General features: G+C 43.5%; 2 protein-coding genes across 2 annotated transcripts; one reads left to right on the forward strand and one right to left on the reverse strand.

Annotated features, from left to right (window-relative positions):
- On the forward strand, positions 1–14,035 carry LOC137676494 (tripartite motif-containing protein 14-like). Its single transcript, XM_068423347.1, is given in 8 exon segments — positions 1–183; positions 4,743–4,852; positions 5,720–5,891; positions 5,894–5,950; positions 7,019–7,118; positions 7,121–7,180; positions 8,406–8,498; positions 13,500–14,035. Coding segments are annotated over 8 exon segments (1,311 nt in total).
- NANS (N-acetylneuraminate synthase) lies at positions 9,818–25,685 on the reverse strand. The gene is made up of 6 exons (XM_068423348.1): positions 25,512–25,685; positions 24,016–24,231; positions 19,708–19,807; positions 19,298–19,452; positions 17,993–18,259; positions 9,818–16,847 (listed from the first exon to the last, which is right to left on the reverse strand). The coding sequence occupies exons 1-6, from the start codon at positions 25,641–25,643 to the stop codon at positions 16,647–16,649; spliced, it is 1,071 nt and encodes a 356-aa protein (XP_068279449.1). The 5' UTR covers positions 25,644–25,685; the 3' UTR covers positions 9,818–16,646.
- Between the last annotated feature and the right edge of the window lie 393 nt (positions 25,686–26,078).

A 26,078-nucleotide genomic window follows, 5' to 3' on the forward strand; every position in this document is an offset into this window, starting at 1 on the left:
ATGGCGCAGGAGGAGCCGCGGGCCTCGGCCCCCGGGGCGCGGGTGTGCGGCGGCCACGCGGGGCGACCGCTGGAGCTGTTCTGCGAGGACTGCGGGTGCTGCGTCTGCGCCCTCTGCCCGGCCCTGGGTCCGCACCACGGGCACCGCGCCCGGCTCCTGTCCCACGCCGTCCGCCACAAGCAGGTGTGCGCCGCGGACGGGCGCCGTGCCATGTCACCGCCGCACGCCCGGCCCGCCCCGTGCCTTCCGCGGAGCCCTGCCTGTCCAGGGCAGCCGAGCCTTGCTGCGGAGGTTCCTGCGGCGGAGACTTTTTCTGCGAGACCAGCTCCGCAGGGCAGGGGGATGGGACAGGGGTATAACGGGGAGCTGGAGCAGAGATCTTCCTGATTTGGTTGTGTGCCTTGCCGTTTTTTATGTCGTTTCTGGGACTTCTTTTGCCAGGGTGAGATGGTGGCAGATGTGTGTATTAGTGCAGTGGGCAGCAGTAAGCCAAGTATCTTCAGCCTTTCGCCTTGCTTTGCTTGCCTTATGAACAGCTTGTGGAGCTCAGGTTTTGTTGCCACATCAGTTTTGTAGGCTGTACTGGCTAGCAGAACAAAGTTTGTGTACTTTGACAAGTGCTTTGTAAATCCCACATGGACGGGTGTCAGCATGCTGTCACTGCACAGGGACATGGTTCGTGCACGAGAGGGAGAGAGTTACCAGTCACACTCCAAGTGCACACATAACCGGAGTATAAATCAAGGGACAATGGGGAGGTGACATTGACTGTCAGGTCAAATGCAGCAGCATTTTCTCCTCAGACCTTGTGTGGGGAATCAGAGGAGCTTGGTTGCCCTGAGGGACTTGTTTTCATTGCCAGGCTGGAAGTACCTTTGACAGAAACATGGATGCCACAGGGGAAGGGGAAAGGCCATTTCTGTTTATCCCCTTCCCCCACTGCTGTAGCTTGCTAGACCACAGTGAGTCCCCATGCACAGCCTCTGTTCTTTGACAGCTCCCTGGGGATAGGGAGCAGGGGTTGTTGTGGGTTAATCCTGGTAGGCGGGTAAGCACTATAGAGCTGCCTGCTCACTCCCCCTTCCTTGCCCAGTGGGACAAGGGAAGAGGAAAGTAAGACTAAAACCAAGAAAATTTGTGGGTTGAGATAAAAAGAGTTTAATAAGTGAAGAAGTGGAAGAAGAGAGGAAGAGAACAAAAAAAACCAAGTTATGTAATGACAGTCATTCACCACCTCCCACCGGTAGATCAATTCCTCCCAGCCAGTTCCTCAGCAAAAGATGTCTAACCCACCTAGACCCCCTCCTCTCTGTTTTATTGCTGAGCATGATGTTATATGGCATGGAATTTTTCTTTGGTTAGTTTGGGTCATCTGCCATCTTGCCTCCCCTCCCAACCTCTTGTGCACTCACAGTACAGTCACATCTAAAACACAGCACCATATGAGCTGCTATGAGGAAAATTAACTCCATCCCAGCCACAACCAGCACAGGGGTTCTTCCCTAAGCTTTTTTTGTTCATCCCAGTTTAGCTGTCCATCAAGCAGCCCCAGCAGGCTTTGCAAGAACTCCTTCCCACTCCTCTGGTATTTTGGAGCAGTGTTATTAGGATGTTTTCTAGTTCCCACAGGTTGTGAGCAGATGCTCAGGTCATGCTAAATTCCTCTGGCATTTTATTGCACTTCATGTTAGAGAGCAGTACAAGGGCAGAGGGCTGTACACTAGTAAAGAGCAGCACAGGGCAAAGACCACTAAAGATGTCAGAGCAACTCAGAGCACTGTTCCTGCTGGCTGGTGTGCTTTCATCCAAAGCACCCCTCTTGGAGCTGGGAACTTACTACAGTGTTTGCATTCTCCTCATGAGACTGGGGCAATGTGTGGATGCAGGCATCGTACTGTGGCAACCTGATCTGAGCCAGGGTAAAGTGCACAAAGTGACAGGCTGTGCAGGTTCCCTGTTGGTAACTGCCTGTTATGACCTGATTGAAACTAGTTTGCAGATCCCTTGGAGTAAATTAAGGTGAAATGACACCAAATAACTGGTATGGAATTAAGAACAATTTATTCATACAGGGAAAGCAGCATGGTTGTAAGTGTCTTAGGTTTCTTAAGGCACTGAGAAAAGAGAGAAAGGGAAAAGAGAAAGAGGCTAGAGAATATGAGAGAGAAAAAGGGAGATCACCACCCTTGGATCCAGTGGTGTAAATTGCTTGCAGAGTCACTCCTCTGGTAAATTGTTTGCAGCATCGGTCCTCAGGTGGCGGGTGGGCGGTGCATCGGCATCCCAAGCAGGAAGTTCTAAAAACTTTAGTTAATTTGCATGTGAGGTAGGAGAGGGTGGTAACATCCTTCTTATCTCCCCCCCTCCGCTCACTTCTCTTGCTAATTGGGACATCTTAGATTGTTCTCGAAATGAGTCGGTGGTCTCCCAAGGGATGTCTGGTGGTCATGATCCCCCCCTAGTTGTGGTGTCTGCTGGGTGACCCCGTTTCTGCGCAAGTGTGGTTGATGCCAAGATGTTCCACATGTAGGTTGGCCCCAAGGAAAAGATACCATTCTGCCTCTGCAGGACTTAACTCTTCATCCAGCCAGGGTTGTAAATCAAGTAATTTAAGGCACAGCAAAGGTATTGTTCTGCCCCCCGGGCCCTTATCTTTTCCTGCGGCCAGAGTGGCAAGCCTCTGCATCATCCATCCCAGCCAGAGTTGTAAACCAAGTTGTTTAAGGCATACAAAGTCTGTCCATCACAGTGCCAAAATAGGAAGCGAGCAGGGTAGAAACTTGGGTCCCCATGTGACACTGTCTCTTGGAAGACTGCTGACATTTACTGGCTTAGGGCTGCAGAGATTTCAGGCACAAACTATAAAAAGTAATTGTAGCTTAAGAGATATTTTGACTAGTGATTTTGTTTGCTGGGAGCAGTTATCTTGTGCAGCTCTTGTGGTGTGACATCAACCAGGCAGCATGTGAGAATACTCTTCAGCGCTTTCAGCAAATCCTCGCTGTGGATGCTAAGAAGAGATGAGAACCATTGTGTGAGGTACATCAGCTGGTTCATCCCTGGATCTAAGGTTATACAAAATCATCTGTAAGGACACTCCCTGTGCATATACAGGACATAAGATCAGCATGCTGTGCACTTGATATGTCTTCTGTGAGCCTGACTGGAGCTGGGAGTCTCATCTCTCAGAAATCCTTGCTTTTACAGTGGTTTCACTTGAGTGAGTTGGGTCATCCAGGCAATCCCTAAAGGAATGTTTTTGGAGTTGGTTCCTCAGGGTTAATGACATGGGTTGTCTGCAAGTATTACAGACACAGTGTCTCCACTGCTAGGAAGCAGATCTTTCGTTTACCTCTCTAAAGAAAGTAATGCTTAACCAGAAATGCTTGGGACTGGCATAAGTACTTGCGTATGATCGCTGTTATGAGGGAGTGAGTGCCTGAGGTGGTGTGTTTTACTAGCAGAGAAGGAAGACTGGGTTTTGCTCGGTGGTCTTTGACAGTTTTTGAGGAAGGGAATGAGGTATAGGCTGCAGAATCAATTGAGAAAGGCTGATACCTTGTAGAACTCCTAAATCTTCAAGTGGTGCAGAACCCTTCTGGTCCTTCAGGGACAAGACTGGAAAATTGTGGCTGGAATGAATGGCATGAGTGTCTTGCTCCATGCAAGAACATTTATCTGCTTGTGTGGACATGCCTGTGCCAAGGGACTTCCAGATGTGGAGTCTTTGGCTTTTGCTGAGAGCCTAATTTCTTCTCACTCTTATCATAACCAAATGAAAAATGGCATGTGTCTTCAAAGGAGGCACATGTCAGAAATGCAAACTGTTGCCCATGAAGCAACACTTAATGCTCAGTTTGTTGATCGTGGAGAGTGTAAATGCCATGCTGACCTGGGGATGTTGCAATGTGCTGGTACTTGTGCATGCAGATGCTCTTGACTGTGTCCCAGCTTCAGAACAGGACACTGATAACAGCTACACCTCTGGAGCTAGCTTATCTGGTATTTACTGAGAGGCGCTGTTACAACACTAGTGCACTGAGAGCATGGGGCTGCATTGCCTGCATCTTTCATGGTACTAATGACAAAAATGCACTACCAAGTGCACCAAGACTGTTCAATCTGCTGAACAGAGGACAGCAAGTGAGCAACTGTGAGATTAGACACAGCAGAACAGTAACTGCTGTGCTGCTCAGTGCTTCTCAGGGCACATCACAAGTGTCACAGACACTGTGATTACCAGCCAAACCAATAATATTTGTTGTTGCAGGTGTTCAGACTACAGCATCACTGTAGTGATAGTGGGGTATTTCTGATTGCTTTTTTGTACACTGGGAAGCATCCTGAACATTCACTGGATTGTGACTCTAGACAGAGCCTTCCACTGGTCCTCTGAATAAAAGTACTTGATTAGCTGCTCTTCAGCTGCTAAACGCATGAGCATGTAGTCTTGAAATGCACAGTGCCATAGATTTAAAGACAAAAATGTGTTTTTTCACCGTAGGTTTCCCTGTTCTTATGAAGGGGGTACTAATTTGTGCAGCTCTCCAAATCTTACCAGTAAAACCACCAGGAGCAGGTGAAATATTGAAATCCTTGTTTCATCACTACTGGCCTTAATAAGCCTCACAAATGGTTTCAGTAACATACTCCCCTATATGGAAAGTAAGCTGGATACTGATTTCTGTTTTTTACAGATGTTGTTATGAAACCTTTTTTTATCTTGTTTTGTTGCTCTATAGGAACTCATGGCATTGTGTTTGAAGGATCTAGAAGAGAGAAAAGAGCAAGAAGCTGGTAACAGAAGGAGCATAGAGCAGGCTGCTAATGATCTGAAGATAAAGCGTGGTTTGCTACTCCACTGGATAGTCATTTTCCAAGGAGAGACATTTTGCTTTCTCTGTAGCTATGCAAAGACCCAGGCAGCAACTGCTTCTCAGGAAAAGAGTGTATTCCCTGTATTCATCACACGTATTACTATGAAAGGGAGAGAAGAGGGAACGAGTCTCTGAAGGCCTGTCCCTCTCTCCTTGATGAGCCGAACATCTCTGGAAGAACAATGTTGACATTTTTGTGCAGAGGAATAGTGAATAGCCCCAGCAGCATTATGTTATTCTGGCTTAACTGATGTGTGTTGCATTGCATTGAACTGCATTGTTGAATAGTCTGACTTTAGAGTTAAGTAAGCATAAGAACTGCTTTGTTGATTCTGTCTTAAGAATGGGAATGTATGCTAAGCTCCAGCTCATTTATAGAGCATGAAATGGTTTTTGCTCTAAGGAGCATCATAGGAAGCGCTGGAGGGAGCTCTGCATGGGTTTGGGACATTGCGGTTTGATGTCACTTCCTTTTGGAGGCTTTCTTTTCTTAGCAGCTCCCTGTCTCTAGCTTGCTTTAAAACAGGGCAAAGTCCTGCTACCAAAGGACCAGGTCTGCTGCTCATAGCAGTTAGTACCTGGCCTTGTTACATTCCAGCAGAAAACAGTGTTTTCTGCATAAATAAGCATCTTGGAATCTGCCCTCAAGCTCTTCCATCCAGGACATCAGCAGGTAAATCTTGGCTACACTCCCTTAAGGGGTAAATACCCATTTCTCAAGAGATGCAGCAGATGAATAAAATTCAACCAAAATGTTAACATTGAAAGCCTGGGAGAGAAATGTCTGAGATGTTTATGGTCTGTTGAGTATGGGGGGGAACAATCTTCTGCTTAATCTATAGGCACATGAGCAAAAAGCAGCTGTCACATAAAGTGACTGAGCTCCAGTTACTACTTCAGGAAGAGGAGAGTTTGGCAAAAAACTTAATTGATGAAAAGACTCAGCAAGCCCTGGAAGAACATGATCAGCAGTTGGAGTCCTGTCGAGAAAAGCTTGCAGTCCTGGAGACCTTCTCAAGTCAAGTCGAATCAGACGAATACAACACCACAGTGATCCTGTTCGGTTGCTGGAGGTGGTATTGTGTGGTCTCTTTCTACCTCTTATCCTCATAGTCCCTGGTAAACTGCTCTAGTGATCTTCTCTGTAGATCCTTCTGTATGTAAGCAGTGTCTTTCTCACTACTTTTTATCTTCTTTTCGTTGGTATTTTGGTGAACCAGTTTGGTTCCTGATTTTTGAGCTGTTAGGTGTTCCTGCTATGGCATTGATTTCAGATCTCTATGAAATTCATGGTAATTTTAAGCATATATGGGACAGAATTATGCGTGTCTCTTCATCTTGAAGACAAACACGGTATCAGGTCTTTCTTTATGCAGTGTAATATGAAGGTCTGAGGAAAGGCAGTCCTCTTGGGAACCTTAGGAGGAAGGCTAAATTGTCTCATTTCTTTAATTGCAAGTGATCCTAATCAAGCTGAGCAATAGCCATCATTTTACTGGAGGGGGAAGTATTTTTCTTTTTGCCCACAGATAAATGTCAGCCTCTCTTTCTTAATGTTCTTCACCTTCCTTGGGAAGGATGTGTTGCCATGTGCTTATGCCCTGACACAAGCCAAAGGATGCTGTTCTTTATGGGAAGGCCTGTGGTGCATTTTTATATCCTTGCAACTTAGCAGACTTGAGAGTTCGTGTTGTTGTGAGTGATATGGCACTGGCATTCTGCTGTGTGTGCTAGCAACATACCTCCACATGGGAAGCTGCTCTTCATGGTTTTGGACAGATTTTTTGTGGGGGAAGTTGGGTTTTATTCTTCAGATTGCTTTTAAAACTTAGTGGTTTAATTTTCCCATTGCTGGGATTTCCCACAAGGGTCCTTGCCAGGTTAAACTCATTCCCTGGAGTGTCCTGGAGGGCCCTGTTTTAACCATGACTGTTTGGTTCTCCATCTCTGGGGTAGCCCCTGGCTCCACTGGCAGGAGTAGCTATTGGGCAGGCTGAACACAGCAAGGCTTGCCTGTTATGGCCTGTATGTTTACCTAGTGATGGAGCTGTCCTTGCTTTCTGGTGTGTCGGAGCTGGGAGGGAAGAGTCTCTTTGTGTCACTGGCTCTGCTAATTGGAGAATTTGGCTTTCTGCCCTCAGAAGTACACAGAAATTGAGAAGGAAATGCAGGAGCCCAGGTGCCTGTTAGAGCAGTGCCATCCGATACCTCTCTCATTTGAGCACGTACTTAACCATTATAACACTTCGTGCCAGCTCTTCAGTCCATTCTACAGAAACCACTAGAAGCCTGGCTTAAAGAAGGTACCTGGGAGAATGCTGTGAATTTTGCTTTCTCTTGCTTTCCTTTTAAATAAAGTGTGGTCTGTAAGTAAGAGCAGGACTTTTTACCAAATAACTGGAGAAAACAAGCAGCTTTTCAGACCTGAGTACTGTTCTCTGGCAGCATTGGTGTAACGTTGCTATAGCAGTGGTGATTTAGGAACATAAGAGGTTTCTCTTTCAACTCTGAAGATGGTCTTTTGTGCCTTAAAGTTTGTCTGATGCTTTTTTCCAGCTCTATCAGTTATTTCAATACAGCTTACTTCTTCCTTTCTTACATCCCTAGACCATCACTCCTACACAACATAGCTGTTCTTTCCTTTCAGTCACTGGTGGGTATAAGTGCTCTGGCAGGACATCTGGTGGGCATGGAACATTGAGTACCTGTAAAATGTGAAAGCTTTTTCTAGTTGAGGTACCTGGTGACCTTTCTGTCTCAGGCAGTCTGAAAAATTCTCTGGTTTTTGGTACTTCAAAGGTGGGTTAACATGTTCTGCTTAGAGCTCGTTTTGTCTTTGAGCTGGTGTTTCATCCTTAAGTGATTAAGGCAAGGAGTTTCCTAATGGGATGCAGAGCCATAAAGACAAATAACCATGGGGAAACCCTGCCACTTGTTGAGTTACAGGTGAGCAGGGCAACACTGGCCATCATGTTTCACCCAGCTACCTTTTACCAATCCCTTTTCTGAGAGTTGCCACAAGAACAGTAGAGCAGGGTGCTGGGGAAAGTGGTCAGACCAGATCTGAAAGGCCACTGCAGGATGTGTGGAGAATTGCTAGTCAGTACTGTGCAGGTGCTCTGTAGCTAGCATCTGCAGTTTTCTTCAGCTGCCTGACTCTGTTATTATCTGATAGAGGGGTGCTTTTTGAGGAATGGGAGGTGCTTGCTTGGGGTTGTGCTCAATTGTGTAGTTCCTTGGCAACACTGGGATCCAGCATCTCCATGCTATCCAAAGAGCATAAGGTCGAAAGTATACAGAGTAAGTAGCCTGTCCCCAGCAAAAGTAACACAGTTTGTCCCATGAAGTTGGAAAATGGAGTGTGACAGTATGACCTTCCCCAGGACATAGGTGGAATTCACACTGAAGAGGCAAAAGCCTGTCCAGCAAAATTGCCCATGGTGTTTTATTTTTAAAATCTTCATGACAATACAGCCATATTCTTCCACTGGCAGACTCCCTAAACTGTCCCTTTTCATCTCTGCCCAGATGTTTTCAGTAGCCTTAATGCCACTGCAAAGAAGGAGCCTGGAACAGTGTTGAAAACCATGTGTCCTGTTGATCGGTTGCTTTTCTTAAAACGTAAGTATGGTTGGACAAAAGTTAGAAGCACTGAACACTTACTGCTCAGTCACTGAAACAGTCAATGAATGTGTGCTGCCACTATCTTAAAATGGTATCTTAAAAGGGTTCTGAAGTTTACAGTGTTTGTGAGGCACAAGTGCTCGGTGCTGCCTGAAAGTCATTATTACCCTTTTCCGTACCTCAGGATGGGAAAGAAACCTTACTTTCTGTCTGTGAAATCTTGATCCTTTGTTCTTATTCAGAACTGCCAGTACGTTAATCAGCTAGCGGCTAATTTAGTTTTTGAAGACTTCTGTTCTCCAGATCATTCTGGTCTGTCCTTAATTATATGTCCATCATGTAATGTGTTATGGGTCAATCTACAGGTGATCCTTTCCTCTGGTGTTAGCAGGAAAGGTGTACAGTGAATTGTTTCATCTCTCTTATGGGAAGCTCATGGACATTTCATGTGGCCTGCAGCAGATGAGGGCTGTAGCTGTTTTTAATCTCAAACCTGTAACATTCCCTATTACCATAGTACTTGGTGGCAGAGGCCTATTGTAAGAGAAGGTCTGTTTTCCAGCCTGGATCCAGCCCAGTGGAGCCTATGACTGTGGCCAAGCAGACACTTGACTTCTGGCTGTTACTCAGTAGGGAGGGCAAGGGACAGTACTGTGCTGATAGAGTAGGTTACATGCTGTCCCTGCATCTATAGGTTGGTGTGTTCTCAGAGGGGTATTTTTCAGTGTTTTTACCTTGCCTTGTTTCTGTGCTTTCCTGAGTGAGCTTTTAAGTCCAAACACTGCAACTTTTTCATTCAAAACAGGTTATCTCAACTGGGCATGCAACAGGTGTTGCACTTGTAAAAGCAGCAGCTGTTAAGAAATCAGGAACGCAACAAGCAAAGTCTGTCTTTGTGGCTGTGATGTCATGGGTCTTTCCCACTTTCATCATTTCTGTGCTGCAGGATCCAGATTGAGTCAGTCACTTTGTAACTGGAACCTGTTAAGGTGCTAGGATAGCTGGTCCACGTCACTGAGCAGTTGCTACTAAGAGAGCACTGCAGCAGCATTTGGCAGGCAGTGAACTAGGCTCCTGAGTTTCATGAATGCTGATCTGTATCTCCTTCAGGCTGCCTCTTGATGGATTCACGGAGAAAGCACTGTATTTGTGTCACATGTGAGCAGTCACTTTAAGCGCTGAAAAGACAATTTCTCAACTCTTGATACAAAAATCTGAGATCTCCAAACCCCCTTGCTTTCTAACTTTCCTCACCGAAGTGGGAAGCTAGGTGCGGCTGGGTAAGGAGTCCCAAAGAAAACTCAGTAACACCAGAGTGTTGTTAAGCAGGTATTCTTTATTGCAGCGCTGGGCAGCGCTGGGGATTATCCACCATGAGTGCTCCACCAGTTTGGCAAATTTTCAGAGAATATATACCATAAAGTTATACATAGTCACAGGATTTCTGAGAACTCATTTACATAGCCATGAGATATGCAAATGTCCGTTCTGCATGCGCAGTCGTTTTCTCTGGTGGTTGTCAGGGGTCTTCAGATGAAGGCCGGTAGTCTTCCTCACTGTGTTCGCTGACTGACCCCTGCTTCTGCGCACACTCAGTCTGGGGATCACGTAGGCCATGTCCTTCGAGGCAGCTGTTGCAATTCCCTTATCTCACGCATTCGCCCATCCCAAGGCCCAGCCATCTTAAGTGAGACCATCCTGGAGCCTCCTTATCTTACAGCCATTACCGCTCTCCAAATTGTAAAAGCTTCCCTTTGTTTTGTATATCTAGGTTAATCGAGTGTCTAAGGTATTTACAACATCCCTTGTACTTGGGGCCCCCAACCATTTCACTCTGTTAAAGCTAAATATGACAAACCACCTCATTGAGAAAGATGTGCAGCTGCTCACAGGACAGTGAAATTGACAAACCTTGGTCATAAATATTTGGACTTAAAGTCACTTAAAATTTTCATCACTTAGGAAAAGTGGAAGAATTGCAGTCCTCCAATAATCCAAACAACTGTAGCTATTTTGCATTATTTTTCAAGTCAAATTCACATCTATGCTTCCAAACATTAGCACCAGGATGCAGTTTGGTCCTTGGGTTTTTGTTCTTTTTTAAAGGAATGGAGGTATTTCCATTTGCTTGAGATTTAATAGTTATGTATTTTACAAAAATCTAGGTTTTCAGGTAAATTTGACTGACAGACATCACTACTTATTTGCACAGCTTTTCAAGTGCTTACTGGAAAAAGCAGATGCTGAAGCTAGGCCTTCTAAATCCTCCCTACTTCAAGTGTCTTTTGGTCTTGGTGTCACCTGTGTTCTGTACAAACTTAGCATCCCCATTGTGTACCTGCTGGAAGTGACTTGGAACAAAGACTCAATGACAGTCATTCACAAGACACAATCCTGTAGCTGTTTTACTTACATGAATAATTCATGTTTCCTGTCTTTTGTCACCAACTATGCACACAGATGTGACTTAGGACCTATTCAGACCACATGAATGCCAATACTAGCTTTCCTGACTGAAGTGTAGTGGAGATCACAGCAACAAGATAATGCATGTGTGAGGTGTACCCCTGTATTGGTATGCTTTTGGAAGTTTTAACATTGTTTACAGACATAATACCAAAATTAAAATCCTAAAGGCTTTCTTTTTGTTTAGAAAATGGCGATGCATCAGTTAACACCCACTGCATGTACAGGGCTATTTGCCTCTCTGGTTTTTTTGCAGTATACAGGTGCAGATGGCAGGGCGCAGAGTATCAGCAGTGGGCTCTCTAGCACCACGAGCTGCATTTCACACATCAGCAACTCTCTCCACATGTCTTTGCCTCAAACAAAGCAACTGCTTCATTTCTGGTACCCAGCTATGTGTGCAGTGATCTTACCCAGTTGAAGATGATCTGTAAGGCTCTGTGTGTAAAGCAACCGATAATGGTGCATCACTGGTTCCTGTATTTTAAACATAGCTGATGTTAGGGGCCACAGCAAGGCAAGGAAGAAATGTGGGGTCTGGCTGTATCTTATAGTCATAACACGTGTACTACTTTTGTTTCTGAAACATTACAGACAAGTATAGAGGGTAAGTCTATTGCAAGTAACTGTGCAGTGAATGGACCTCCACTTAATGTGAGATGTCTGTGCTCTTTCACAGTGAATTGTGGGAGACCTTCCTTAGCCTTTCCTGCTCATGGAAGGAAATTGTGGGAGAGTAACAGAGGAACAACAGAGAATGGAGTGGAGTGGTTTATGCATTGCCCTGACTGGAAAGAGGATTCCAGCCCACTTGAAAACAGCTTCTGGGCTTTAGACCATGGAATATGTCAGCTAGCCCACGCTAGACATGCTTACTTATGGGAGAGGGTTCTATGTGAGAACACAGGAGAGAAAATAGCAACTAAGTCAAATTAGCAACAGATTAATTCAGTTGCAAAGACAGATTTCTCTCATACAATAACCTGCTGTATAATTACCTTTCATTTATAAGTTCAACACTGAAGAGCAAGTAAAATATTGAAGTTCTTGTTTGAATGGGTCTGTTGCCCCATTTTGTGTTCATTTAGCACTATGCTGCGTGTAAAGCACAGGGAGGGACTGTACTCTGTGAGATCATGGGTCCAAACACGTAGTTCAGATATGCAACACTGCAGAGAAATCAAAGCAGTGTGGATTTTAAAAGATAAGCACTTGTTTCCCTAACTTTCATTTAAAAAGGAATTTACTCACGCTGAAAAGCAGCTTCAGGATATTAAATATATTTGTCATCTGGCATTTAAAACATCTAAGCTTCAAAGTTTATCTAGACTAAGATTAAAATCATATTCAGTCAAAAAAACCCCAGCTATGAACTGAGTGAAATATGACTCAGCCAGTTTTCATTGCAAGTGTACTGCTGTTTAGTTCTCATCTGGATGTATTGTTATGCTTTGTTTTCTTCACTTACAAGAAAAAGTAGATGTGCTCACTATTTGGAATAGTTTTAAGATACAAGTTAAGTTTACATTTTATCACCAGTATTCTAGACAATACTGTAATTCATGACAATGTATGTTCTTTTAGGTACCCAACTCTGACACTGGTTTTATCCGGCTTGACAGACAGATTGAAGGGGATTGTTTAAGAATGACAGATCCTGTTTTCAAATGGAGTATCTTGGTTATTTCTAGAACATGAAATCAGAAAACATATGCTAACACAGTAAATAACTGAGATAGAGTATATTATGAAAACTCTCACGAGACATGCAGCAATTCAATATTGAAGTTGTAGGACAGTATCTTCAGAGAAAAATCTCATCTTAAAAATCCTGTAGCTTTTTGACTGGTCTTGTGTAATTGTGTCATTTGAAACTTGTTTAGTTTGATTATATATATTTTTTTTTTCCCTGGCTTTTTCAGTCCTGTGACAGCTGCTTCAGGGTAAAAATATTCTAAGCTGCTGCTGGATAAGACAGTGATTCCTAGGGTGTAGTTTCAGACTGTGATTTTTCTTTTCTAAATGTCATGTTAGATGAACTGCTATAAATCCTCTGGGAGCTGGTAAGTTGTTTCTTTGCAATGTACGATGCTGCTGCGCACAGCGGTGGTACCTTTATGAGAAACAGGCTCCTAGTGCATCTTCAAATGGGATTTCAGTGGAATGGGATCTCACAACCCAAGAGTCTGCTCCAGTGCTCTCTAAAACCCTTAGGCTGTAATCCCACCAGAAGTCTCCAACTATTCTGCATAAAGCAGAAGCTCTCAGTGTTTGTTCCCTACCTAGCTGTACTCATTTTGGTTCTTATTTGTGAACCATGCATATACTGACTTACATACTGATCTGCTTTAAAGCCTATCCAACTTTAAAGCATCAGTGCATATAAATAGTGCAGTGCTTTCTATTAAAAATGTCAGGTTCTTCCTTGTAAAGCGGCAGGTTCCAGCTATGGGCTCCTTTGCACGTTTTTTATAACTTGGACTTCTTTCAAGAGTCATGATAAACATAGTATGTTTATGGTTTTGACTGCAGATGCAAGATCACCAACCTGGGAATACGACAGCCTTTACCCAAGGCTGAAATTGTCTGATGACCATCTTGTAGTAAGCTGTAATTGGAGGATGATTTTTTACCCTTGTGGTCCCCAGAGATTTGATAAATTATGGCAAGTGCTAAGCAGAGATGCGTTCCTTCCTGGGAGCCATTACTGGGAAGTTGACCTGCTTCATGCTGGAGCAGGATGGTGGATTGGCGCAGCCTACCCTTCCATTGGCAGGAAAGGAGACTCTGAAACCTGTCAGCTGGGCTGGAATAGAGCATCTTGGTGCCTTAAGAAGTTTGATTTTGAGTACTGGGCCTTTCACAAGGGGGAGAGAATCCCCATCCTGATAGACGATGATCCTGAGCATACTGGCATTTTTCTGGATTATGAAGCAGGAATCCTTTCATTCTACAATGTTACCGATGGCATGGCTCATTTACACACCTTCTGCTGCAAGTTCACAGAACCAGTTTACCCAGCCTTGAGGCTCTGGGAAGGGTCCATTGGAATATGCAAACTAACATAAGGAATGAAGCAAAATAAAGCCTACTGTTTCATGCTTTTTCTATGAAAGCCACTTTAGCAATGATCTGCATGAATTAATCTCTGTCATAGGAAAGTTATAACTGTGATGCTTTTAGAAGGTAACAGTTAAGTTCAGGAAAACAAACTCTAATTTTTAATGTATATGCATTTTTCAATGGGGGAAGGTGATTTGGCTTTTCTAAATGATGTTGATGTATCACCTAAAGTGCCATATATAATATTTTTTGTATTTTTTTTCAACTTGCAAAATGGAAAAAGTATGGTTGAAAGAAGCCTATTACAACTCAGATTTGAACCTGGGTATTGCCGTCTTTTTTTATGAACTCTCTCCCCTCATCTGCCCAGAGGGCCTGCAATTGTGTATGGTAATACGTTTAGTTTAGTTCAAGCTTCAAGTTCATATGTTCCATAGTGGTGTAGTTGTCAAGGTCATATTTGGATCATAAATGCACTAAGTGAATTAGTTCATACTTAAGTATCATCTCAGAAAAATCAAAGACTGCCACTGAATATGGGGAAGGTCCCTTCAAGTGAAGCTCAAATAGGAGCTTCTGTACACACACTTAATAGCCACTGGCTGGTCTTACTTGTGACAGAGACTCTGAACTGGGCTTCTGGGTGGCCTGTTCTTCCTGCAGAGCAGAAGCATGAGAAACAGTTGTGTACCACCCCCAATAGAAGATTACATGCCCAGAGGACCCACAGGTGCAATAAAACCACTAGGTCAGTGGAACACTTGTGCTTCATTTATTTTTGTGGTCTGTTTGCAAAGGCTCTTTAACTGCTGCTGTATAAAGGTATGCTCACATAAAACTAGGAGAGTAAGCTTGCAAGTTTCTGTATAGGGATAATATATTTTTTTCCCCATACATTAAATAAAATCCTGGAAATTTTTGGAGCCTATGTTTACAGCAGCCTCTAGGACCAGCCCTACTGGAGTGAAAAACCACTGCTACTTAAAGCAGGTAATCTTATGGGGTTCAAATACTAAAGGCCCTGGAATCATGGTGGCAAAGGCAAAGTCTGACCAGAGGCTGAAACAAAAACAATAGCTTGTTTTATAAGCTAAATTTATTTTTCAAATTTGAAATTAAAAAAGTTTTTAACAATTGAGTAGTTTTTTAATGTAAGGCAAGTATACTGCATCAGTCAGAGCTCACACATGGTCAAGCGTATGATTCAAAGAATCTCTCTTTCCAAGTTTAAAGATATGAATAGTTTCCTCAGAATTGCAGAAGGGTAAACATTCTGAAAGTAAACAGCTCACAGGTACAGAAACACTATCACCAATTCAAGATACTTCACCAGCTCATGACCAAGAGGTAGCAAGTTCCAAATAACCATCACTAGTAAATGATTCTACCACAGAAAAATGCAGATGAATTATTCCAAAGCAATTCTGTGCTCACCAAGCTAATTGAGGGATACCTGGTCTGCAGCTGCTGCCATATGGCACCTTCCTAGACAAAGGGATGAGCAGCAGGCTGATTGGAGTCAGATTGCATTTCTTACTTAGAAAAGTGAGCAGCTGTGATGCAAGAGCAGGACACAAAAGAACATTGACCATCATGCTGAAGCACGGGGATGTGAACTAGTAAAGCAGCAAGCCTCAGCTGTCTCAGATACCAGTGTCGGGGGAAAAAACCCAATCCAATGTAGGCTGCTGCATCGTCACCAGCATTTGGCTTCCTACCTAAGAAGTTGCTGCCAGGTACAAAGAGAGGTATCCAAATGCACTGCAGAATTGATTTAGGATTCCAAGCTTCACTCAGCTCACAACAGATGCTTCTGACATTTTTTTGAAGTATAGGTTAAGTTTATTTCCACTGATCCATCTATTTTCCCCCCCTTAATCTGTGTGGCTTGGCCTCTTGCCTTTCAGTTCACAAGAAGTACAAAAACATTCATTCTCTTGCCACTTAAATGGGACCTTTCTACATATCCAGTTTGCTTCCTTTCTTGGTATTGTCTCTTGAGAAGCTAGCTTTTTCAAGGAGCTCCTTTTCCCCAGACTGCAGATTCCTGCAACCCACTGCTTTATCTTGAGACTTTTTATCTTGAGGCTTTCATCTTGAGAAAAATGCATCAGGTTGCATGTGTAGTTTTCTGTTCAGCGTATGTAAACTTTCACTTATCTGCATTCAACACTAACTACCATCCTGTTATCACAGGGGTGAGGAAAACGGCAGAAAACGCGAGGAACATCAAAGATATGGTGTTAGAACAATTCAAAGTGTAGACAAAATTATTGTGATTTGGTGTATTCTTACCAGAAAAGGGAAGCTGGAAAGCAGCAGACTGTGGTCTTAGATTTGGCAAAACTCTGAATTAATCTAGGTTCAGTAGCATGGAGAAAGAAGGAGCATTGTTATTTTCTAGACACAATGCTATACAGTTTCTAATAAAATTACTCTTCGTAATTTATACCCAGTTGCTGCAGAAACTTCCTGCAAATGAGAGCCTGAAAACTCTAACCTGCTTGGATCCTTGTAATTACACCCCTTTCTTCTAATCTACCATGCTGCTATACTTAATTATGTTGTGCAGTACCACATAATGAAACATGCAATGGGGTGCTTTGGTTTAGCACTTCACTTTTTGGCATGATTTTCCACTGCTTGCTCAGTGATGGTTTCATCTTCTTCAATACTTTTTTTAACCTTCTGGCCCACCAGATCGAAGATGGCTTCTGGGGGAAACCCCTTAGGCTCTCCTACCTTCACTGTCAGCATGTCAAGTGTCAGTACTGCACCTTCAGGAATTGTCACTTTCGCCACAACAGACTTTCCCAGCTACAGGGCAGAAATAAGAAAAAAAAAGTTTTAAGTCAAACACGTGCCTAGGCTTAGTATACCAAAAAAGTCTAAAAAATATTCTGCAGTTACTTGGGAACAGGTTGTGCAGAACTGCCCTCCCCATTACTTCTCATTCCAAAGGAAGGTTGAGTTAGCATGGAAACCTTCACTGTAACCAGGCTGGTGGGAACATCCAGATCCTTTCTGAAATTGCATAATGGCTCACTGGAATTTTTCAAAATCAGAATGGAGGGCATCTGATTAGACTGACTAGTAGTCTAGCTTAGTGTAAAATCAGCTTGTATACAGCCATAGAGAACAATTATTCCTATTACTGTTACAAGTACTTTGTACTCAACATTGGTGAGGCCGCACCTCAAATACTGTGTTCAGTTTTGGGCCCCTCACTACAAGAAAGACATTGAGGTGCTGGAGCGAGTCCAAAGAAGGGCAATGAAGCTGGTGAAGGGTCTACAAAACAGGTCCTATAGGACCCTTATAAGGAGCAGCTGAGGGAGCTGGGGTTTAGTGTAGAGAAAAGGAAGCTCAGGGGAGACCTTACTGCTCTCTACAACTACCTGAAAGGAGGCTGTAGCGAGGTGGGTGTTGGTCTCTTCTCCCAAGTAACAGGTGATAGGACAAGAGGAAACGGCCTGAAGTTGCGCCATGGGAGGTTTAGATTGGATATCAGGAAAAATTTCTTCACTGAAAGGGTTGTCAAGCATTAGAACAGGTTGCGCAGGGAAGTGGTTGAGTCACCATCCCTGGAGGTATTTACGGCTGGACTTGATGATCTTAAGGGTCTTTCCCAACTTAAATGACTATGATTCTCCTCAACTTAGTTAATCACTGGATGATACACACAGAACTCCATTATACTCAAAATGGCCAACATCATGCTTTGGTAAAAACAGTTACTGTCTGCCAGAAGTAGTTTATAGAAAATGACAGGTCTACACTAATGTTACAGTGTGCTAAGCATAAACACTGTGCATGCTGCTACTTAGCAGCAGAAATTTTTGAGTGCAGAAGCAGAAACACTGCTGCAATAAACAATTAGCATGCTATTTTTCTGAATATAGAGTTACTAGCTATAGGTCTAAACAAGTTTCAGCTAGACATGAATCTAAAGCAAAAGTTACCTTTTCATTACAAGCCATTTCACAGGGCAAGAGCTGTTTGACTGGAGAACCCATTGCTTTTTCCACAGTACGGATGGCTTTCACTAACTCTGCCAGTTCATTTGGCTCCAGGGATGCTTGGTGGTCACTTCCTTTCCATGTTTTGTTGAGAGTCACATGGCGTTCCACTACTTTAGCACCCATAGCAACAGCTGCCACTGAAATGGCTATGCCAGTTTCATGCCCCGAATAGCCAATGGGGATATCAGGAAAAGCTGACTGATATGCCTTGAATCATAACAAGTCTGAATTACCAAGGTTGCAATTTCAAAGACAAAGCAAATTTAACAGTGATAACTGCAATAAAAACCATGGACAATTACTGTGCCACAAAACAAGCAGTTGGTTATGCTGAGAATGAATTTTTTTTATATAGAACAAGTCACACTGCATTAGAAGCCATCATGTTTTAAGAATTACACTAGGATTATCAATGCAAGGAAAAGGAGGTATGTTCTGTTCTACAACTGCTCTTATGCTTTTCCTTTTAATTTAGTTTTACTCTTCAAGGTCTTCAAAGCCTGCATCACTCTAAGTTAGTAATAGAATAGTGCTCTATTTTAATCCAAGAACCCACTGGACTGCTTAAACTTAACCTGTATCCAAAGCAGGTTTCTTCAACCCCGTATTTAAAATCTGAAGTAATCCTTTCAGCCATACATAGGGAACAGTCACCCAGTCCTAAAGGCAATTAAATACAGCCATGTCCCATTCTACTAAAACATACTACATGCGCATAAATCTAGGTAAGTGCTTGAACACTGGCCAGTTTTGAAAAATTTTCTTGCATCATTATTAGGCATATCCAAGTAATATTTTCATCGAAGGAAACTATATAAGGGCCTAATCCATTTTCTTCATTGCTCTGATAATCACATGAAGCATTTTTAACAAAAGTTTCTGGTTTAGCCCCCTATTTAGAATTATGTTCTCAATTCCATGCACCTTCTTAATGGTAACAGTCTACATAATTTTTCTTTGCACTACAAAGCACAGGGTTAACCTGTTAACCATACGTCATATTTTCGTCAGTTTAATTGTGAATAATTAGTATATTTTATCATATTCCTCAAAGCTGAGTTCTGCTAAAGGAGGATCCAACAGGTATTTTTACTTCAACACTTGCTGAATTAGAGGAACATGATACATCTTCTAACTTCTAATTAAGTAACTTCCAGCATGCTTAAGACCTGGAAATGTATCTCAATAAGTGTATAGCCCTTCTCTGGCACCCTACGTACAGCACACTCTGGGTTATTCACTGACCGATATAACACGGAGATTGACATCCTCTGGCTGAAGCGGGTATGCACTGGTGCATTGCAGGAAGCAGAAGTTTGGATTGATGGGCTTCACAATCTGATAAACCTGATGCATTGTGTTCATTGACTGCATCCCACTGGAAATCACCATTGGGCGACCTAGCCATTAGAAAACATGCACATGTTTTGTCCTAGGTCTGTACGAAACCTACACAAGATTAAATTAAATTCTTTAAGGACATGAATTCAGTAGAAAAAAGAAGCTGGGTGAACCTTTCTTTTCCAAGTCTGAGGGTGATTTTCTTCTAAAGATACTTTAGATTTTTTCTCAAAATCAATTGGAGGAGAGATCTAATAACTGATCTACTGAGACGCAGTGATGTTTAACAAGATGGCTCAAAAGAAAATACTTACCTTTCTTTGCAGTCTTTTCCAAATACGGAAAATTGTTTGTATCTCCTGATCCTACTTTGAAAAATGGAACATCCAGTTCATGTAGAAATTCCACAGCCATCTACAAGGAAAAGAAATCACTGCATTTTAACATACCACTTCAGATGGATCAAAGATAAAGAATTACCATGCTGGGAAGTAAACCTCCCTTCAAAATAGCAATACCAGAGCTTAATTAAGTAGGTCATATATATCTATATATATATATCCCCCCCAAAATACACTGCTCCTGATACAGCATTTACTATTCCGAGGATACAAGTTTCTGACTTCCCTCCGGATGAAGCATTACTGAGGTGCCTTCTCTGATACTTCTATTACAAAAACCAGATTTTCCATAGGTTTTTGACTGAGATACCTATCTCAAAGCAGTCTCTTTGGTCTCCCAGCCATAGCTGGTCAAGCCAGCTGTAGTTAGAGCTGCTTAGTATGTTACCAAAAAAGAGTAACCAAGAAAACTCTCCAAACCAAATGATAGTTTAGAAAGCCGACATTGGTTTATTGCAGCGCTGGGTGCATGGGGGATCTCTCCTCCTAGCATGCACATCTAAGAACAAAAGCTTGCTCCTTATATACATAATCCCGAGAAAAGCCCACGCATTCAAAAAAAAAAAAAACTTATGCATAATACGTTATGTAATGCATTACGTAATGTCTTTACGCATGCGTACTAAATTGGGGAAGGGGTCTTGGGTGGTCTCTGGGGGTTGCTGGTGGTCGCAATCCCCCTTTAATCGTGCTTCTGCGCAAGCGTGGTCGAGGCCTTCTTGTTTACAAGTACATGTGTTCTCAAGAAGAAGATATCGTTTTGAACTTATCTCTCCTCTGACACAAGAGTTTATGAATCGAGTTAATTTAGACATCACAAAGTTGTTTTCTACAGTTTTGTTTTGTCTTTTGGCCTTATATAATTAGCAGAGACCTTTGTTTTTCTGGGACTAAGCTTAAACAGCATGAATCATTATTTACTAGAACCTTGTTATCAATCCCATAAACAAACTCTATCTACAAAACATGTAGTTTGCTTCAGAACCTATTGTTATTATTCTAGCTAAAAGGAAAATTATTGACAGGAAAGTTTGTTCTGTGTAAAGGTAACACAGAGCAGGCCTTTAGAGCCTACTCTGAGGCCTACTCTTGCTAAACTGTTGCTAACTCTGAGGCCTACTCTTGCTAAACCGTTGCTAAATTGAACCGTCTGGTATCAAGTACAGGTGAGGTCCACTGCTCCTCTAACTTCAAGATGTGCTTGTAGGCCACAGCATTCTTGGGATTTTATTTGCCATTACCAGAGAGAGCAACTACCTGCAGACGGGAGCTTGCCTGTTGGAAGAAGAAATGTACTGCAGGCATGCAAGCAGCCTTCCTGCCACGTATTTCCTGCAGGTCAAAAATACTAAACCACAGAGTGCTTAAAACTACAGGTAGTTTTCCTGAATAGATGTGTCACTCTGAAAAACTGTATGACTATATTGAATAAGCACCTGAAAAAAAGTAAGTGCTCAAAAAAGAGAAATCCAAAATGGATTTGCTTCTAGGAGAGACACTAAAAAATAAATACAAAATATGCCAACGAAAATACTATAAAACAGTTTATTCAAATGTTAATTATGCTCTGCCTTCTTCTAAAAATGTGTGTGCTATATTGAAGACAATTCAGGAATTATTGGAGGCTCCGTGAAAATCAGTACTGCATCAGTAAGTGGCCTTTTAAAAACTAGTACTTTTGAGGAAGAAAATCCCAAACCTATCACAGGCAAGAGACACTGAAATCCTCCATTCACATCCAGGGGAAACAATGAAATAGTTACCTAACTTTGTCCTCCTTCAACCACCCATAAACACTTTTAATTTCTTCAGCTCATTCCTTGCTGCAGTAAAATTTACTTAATGCCAGAGTGCTAATGTCCAAAAGAGAATCACATCTTCTTCAGTCTAATTTTTCCATCATAATTATGATGCAGATTCAATTTCTTGTACCTAGGATGCATAACATCTCTTTATATTAAATATTTATATTAAGTATTTATATTAAACTATATTAGTTTATTCTCTTAGATGCACTGTGCATGAAGACAACGAATACGCTATATTAAAAAGCCACAGATCTAATCTGAGGAGATTGCACAAAATGAAATACGACAGACAGACCTCATATCTAAGGCCACTCTTCATTAGGTAAATATCTTGTGAAAATTGGCAGCTTTTCTGTAAGAGATTCAAGGAATAGGAAGTAATCTCAATAAGGATGACACTAGAGGGAGTGGTTCAATGGGATCCTGTTTTGTGTCCAGTATACAATGGAACAGAGTAGATAAAGGAATTACTCATAGTCTTTACATTTACTTCATACATTACTTTACTGATTTCCTCATATAGTTAAACACACAATTTAACCTCTTCGACATAGCTAGAGTTCCAGAGATTATGTTCAATTTACAGAAGTTAATGTATTCTCAAGGACTTATTATGTCAATTTATGCAATGTTTGCTGTAAGTTCCAAACCGATGTCTTATAGAAATGCCACCAGAAATCTTAGGAGCTGTGTAATATAATTACTGTTTAAGAAAGAATGCAAAAACATGTATCGGTACTGTTAATTAGCTGATGAGGCCACACACAAAGGAGCACAGCATCTTGAGAAAAAGAGGGATCCCAGAGGTGGAAAGTGATCTTAGCTGCTGCATATGAAAGGTGTTCTGAATTGCACTATAGCCTTTAGAAGCTGGAGGTTTTAACATTAAAGAAAGAGTGCGATTTTTTCCCCCCCAAAAGGCATATGGGTCTTTTAAGATCCCAGATACAGAAGTCCAAGACTACTGGATTTAATTACTCTTTTCTTAAAGGAGTAGGTGGTGTTCAGCAGGTCTCCTAGACATGAAGGTAACAATAAAACAAACAACACCCTCTTTTCACAGATCTGTTTCCGAGTCCATGGCATCAGGCTATTGCAATACATGCAAAACACCATTTTGTCTGTCAGATATCTGAAGTAATTTTTTATGGTATTTGGTGCTCGCACCATCTCAGCTGGGGCACAGCAATTCAAGAATTTTGGTCAATGGGACAGTTAAGTTGATAGAAGCAGTGAAAATGGCCAGAGGACTAGAAAAGACAGCATAAAAAGGTTGAAGAAATTGAAATTGCTTAGTCCACACAATACAAAACAGAAAAGAGATATGATAATGGTGTTCAAACACACAGAGAGGAGATACAAGAAAGTATGAACTTTTATGTCAGATGAGGCAGGACAAATGTGATGAGAAAGTAGATTAAGCTGATACATCAGGAATTCTCTCGGACCGTAGTAAGAGTGAGGCACTAAACACATCACCTTAAAACATTAAATAAATCCCATCCTTGTCCCATCCTGGATAAGGCTACTTGCAGAAAGACAGGGACATTGCTGTGCTTGCCTTATGCAAGAGTGGCTAGCTTTCTTCTGGAGGGTCTCTTTCAGTTTGGTTCTCTGTATTTTCTAGGCCACAAAGTAAAGCAATCTGTAATCTCTGATCTATATTGAGGTTTAGCTGTTACCTGATCTTTCCAGTTTACACTTTTCAGTTGCACATTGCATTTGTTAATACTGTAACTTAACATCATTTTGAGGTAGGCAACATGCAAGAGTTAAATACATATACCTCTTTTAAGGGGGAATAGCAGCAGATGAGCTTCATGGAGCTTTACAAGCTGGTGACTGACTGTTCAAGAGACCACTGACAAAAATCAGTAAATGCTTCAGGAGTAACAGAGTAAAGTGAAGACCCTCTCCATGAGATTAGTAAAAGAAAAAGGAATATAAGCATTTCTGCTGCTCAGAAACACCAACTAGGGTCTAGTAAACAGCAGAAAGGAAAAAAGAGGAAAATAATAGGGATTAAGTTGAGAAAGGAATCTGGTTTAAATACAGAGGGAAGTTTGAAATGCTTGGAGCCAATACACCAGACAACACCGGACAGCGGTCAGATTGCAGTCCTGATCTAAACTCTCAAAGCCTTGATTGTTTATGGAGTTCACCTGAGGCCTTGTCTCTGATATGATTTACTGTGCATAAATACCTCAGCATACGTGGCAGGTCTTCCAAAATGTTCAGCCATCTACTCAACCATTGTAGAGACACAAGTGGACTGGCAGAAGTACAATTTTTCTAGTTTCCTCATTTAGAAATTCAACGTCCACACATATTTAGTATTCTTTTTATGAAAGAACTATCACGCCCAAATAACAACAGCTGGACTCTGCCTGTTATTCCAGTATGGCTTACATACCTCATCCATGCCAGAAGCCGTGAAGAAAATGCCAATCTCTTCTGCATACTTTTTGAGCTCTCTATATTGGTCATGACTGAACTCCAAGTGGCGCTTGTGCTCCCCATACGTCTTTCCCCAGGAGTGTTTACAGGTATAGGGCCTTTCTAAGGCTTTCTTGTTGAATTTGTACTCCAGTTCACTCTTCTGGAACTTAGCACAGTCTGCTCCGCAGTCCTGCAAAACAAGCTGATGCACACTGAGTGGAAGTGCCAGTGAAACTGCACGCATCCTCAGTCTGAATGCAAGGATTGTGCAACTAACGTGCCCATCTGCAGTGGAGTTTTCACTTATCATCATAGCAATCACAGGAATGGTACAAACACAGAGTGACCGAGGGCCTGCATACACACACACCCTTCTATTTCCAAAATGCCTATCATAGAATCATAGAATGGTTTCAGTTGGAAGGGATCTTAAAGATAATCTAGTTCCAACCCCCCTGCCACAGGCAGGGACACCTTTCCACTAGACCAGGTTGCTCAGAGCTTCATCCAATCTGGCCTTAAACACTGCCACACATGCTATACATGCCACTTATTTGAAGAGTTTATTTCTGTGGCATTTTTCAATCCTAGCTGTCACATGATAATTTTACATGAAAATGAGTGACAGGATTCTGTAGAACAAGGAATATGAATATGAAATTTGTCTGAAGTGACACAAACTGTGAACTTGAATTCTCAGTACATTATTTTGCACTTACACCAGAGTCACAGGTATGAACACATTATGCCCCGACTTCTCCTTCAGCAATGATATGCCGTTTTCCAACATCGGTGTATCTAATGTCTATAATACCAAATTTTAGAACAGCTCAACTGTCTTACTGGATGATGTAAGTATTACCTCAAAAAAACCCAATGCAATCAAGTTAAACTGCAGGTTCCTCAGAGACAGTTCAGCAGTTCCCTGATCCTTCCCACATTCACAGTTAGCTTATGACACATGCGAAGGGCTGCGGTAACGCCTCGGAGCCTGTGCGCTGACCGTGTACGCCCGCGTACGCGCACGCCCGTGTGCCGTGAGCGAGGTAGCGGCTCCCTGAAAGCGAAGGGGATGCGATCCCAGGCTGTGAGGTACGGACCGAAGGCTGCACAGCAGGCACCCGCTTTGTTGGCACTTACCGCGACTTTATGCAGCTACTTTATGTTAAAAATTACTCCTGTAAATAACTCCCCTCCTCCCACACGGTGGCACCACCCGGAGACGATGCTCCCCGACCGGAGTGCCACCCGCGGCGAGAGCGTGAGGCTTCATGCCCTCCCCCGGCTTTCCCGGCCCCCGCCGGTGCCCTGAGACTCTCGGTCGCCGCACCTCGCTGCCTGCCTCACTAGAGGGAGCGGGCCTGCCCTCCCGGCGGCGAAGGGAGCGCTAAGGGAGACGGGCCAGCCCTGCCCGTCGCAGCGTCCCGCCGCCCACCCCGCCCACCGGAGGCAGAACAGCCCCGCACGCACCTTGGCCATGCGGATCATGCACTTGGCGATGGCCAGGTCGCCCTGGTGGTTCTGCCCGATCTCCGCAATGATGAAGCACGGCTGCTCGCCGCCCACTCGCCGCCCGGGGCACAGCTCGAACTCCCGCGACATGATGGCGACCGCTCTGCCGCCCGCGCGCGACTGCGCCGACGCTGCCCCAGCCCCAGGCCGTGCCACAAACGAGGCCTGTGGCGGGCAGCCAATCCGCGCTGCAGCGGGCGGGGCCGGGTGCCGCCCCCTTCCCCATTGGGCACTGCCCGGGAGGTGGGCGGGGTTGCGGAGCTCCTGCCTGCGGGGCCGCCAGGTGGCGCGGGGCGCCCGGGAGTGCCTAAGGGAAGCCGCGGCGGGGCGGGCCCGGCCGGCGGCTGCGTGGCGTGGCACGCGTGGCCGCGCTGCAAGGGGCGTGTCCCGGGTCCTATGGGCAGCCCGGCCCCACGGGCCGACGCTCCCGGGGCTCCGGGGATGCGTCCGGGCCCTGACAAGAGCGAGTGTGGCGCCTCTGGGCCGGGGGCGGCGCCCGGCAGGGGCCCAGCCGGCGGGTCCCTG

This window comes from Nyctibius grandis, chromosome Z (genome assembly GCF_013368605.1).
Source record: "Nyctibius grandis isolate bNycGra1 chromosome Z, bNycGra1.pri, whole genome shotgun sequence".
NCBI lineage: Eukaryota > Metazoa > Chordata > Aves > Nyctibiiformes > Nyctibiidae > Nyctibius > Nyctibius grandis.

Bases quoted from the DNA above. Each gene is read 5' to 3' on its own strand.
- NANS (XM_068423348.1), bottom strand. From the start codon at position 25,643: ATGTCGCGGGAGTTCGAGCTGTGCCCCGGGCGGCGAGTGGGCGGCGAG. The intron at 24,232-25,511 runs GTGCGTGCGGGG...CTTGTTTTGCAG, and splicing joins GCATGATCCGCATGGCCAAG to GACTGCGGAGCAGACTGTGC. The intron at 19,808-24,015 runs GTATGTAAGCCA...TTTTCCTTGTAG, and splicing joins CGGCTTCTGGCATGGATGAG to ATGGCTGTGGAATTTCTACA.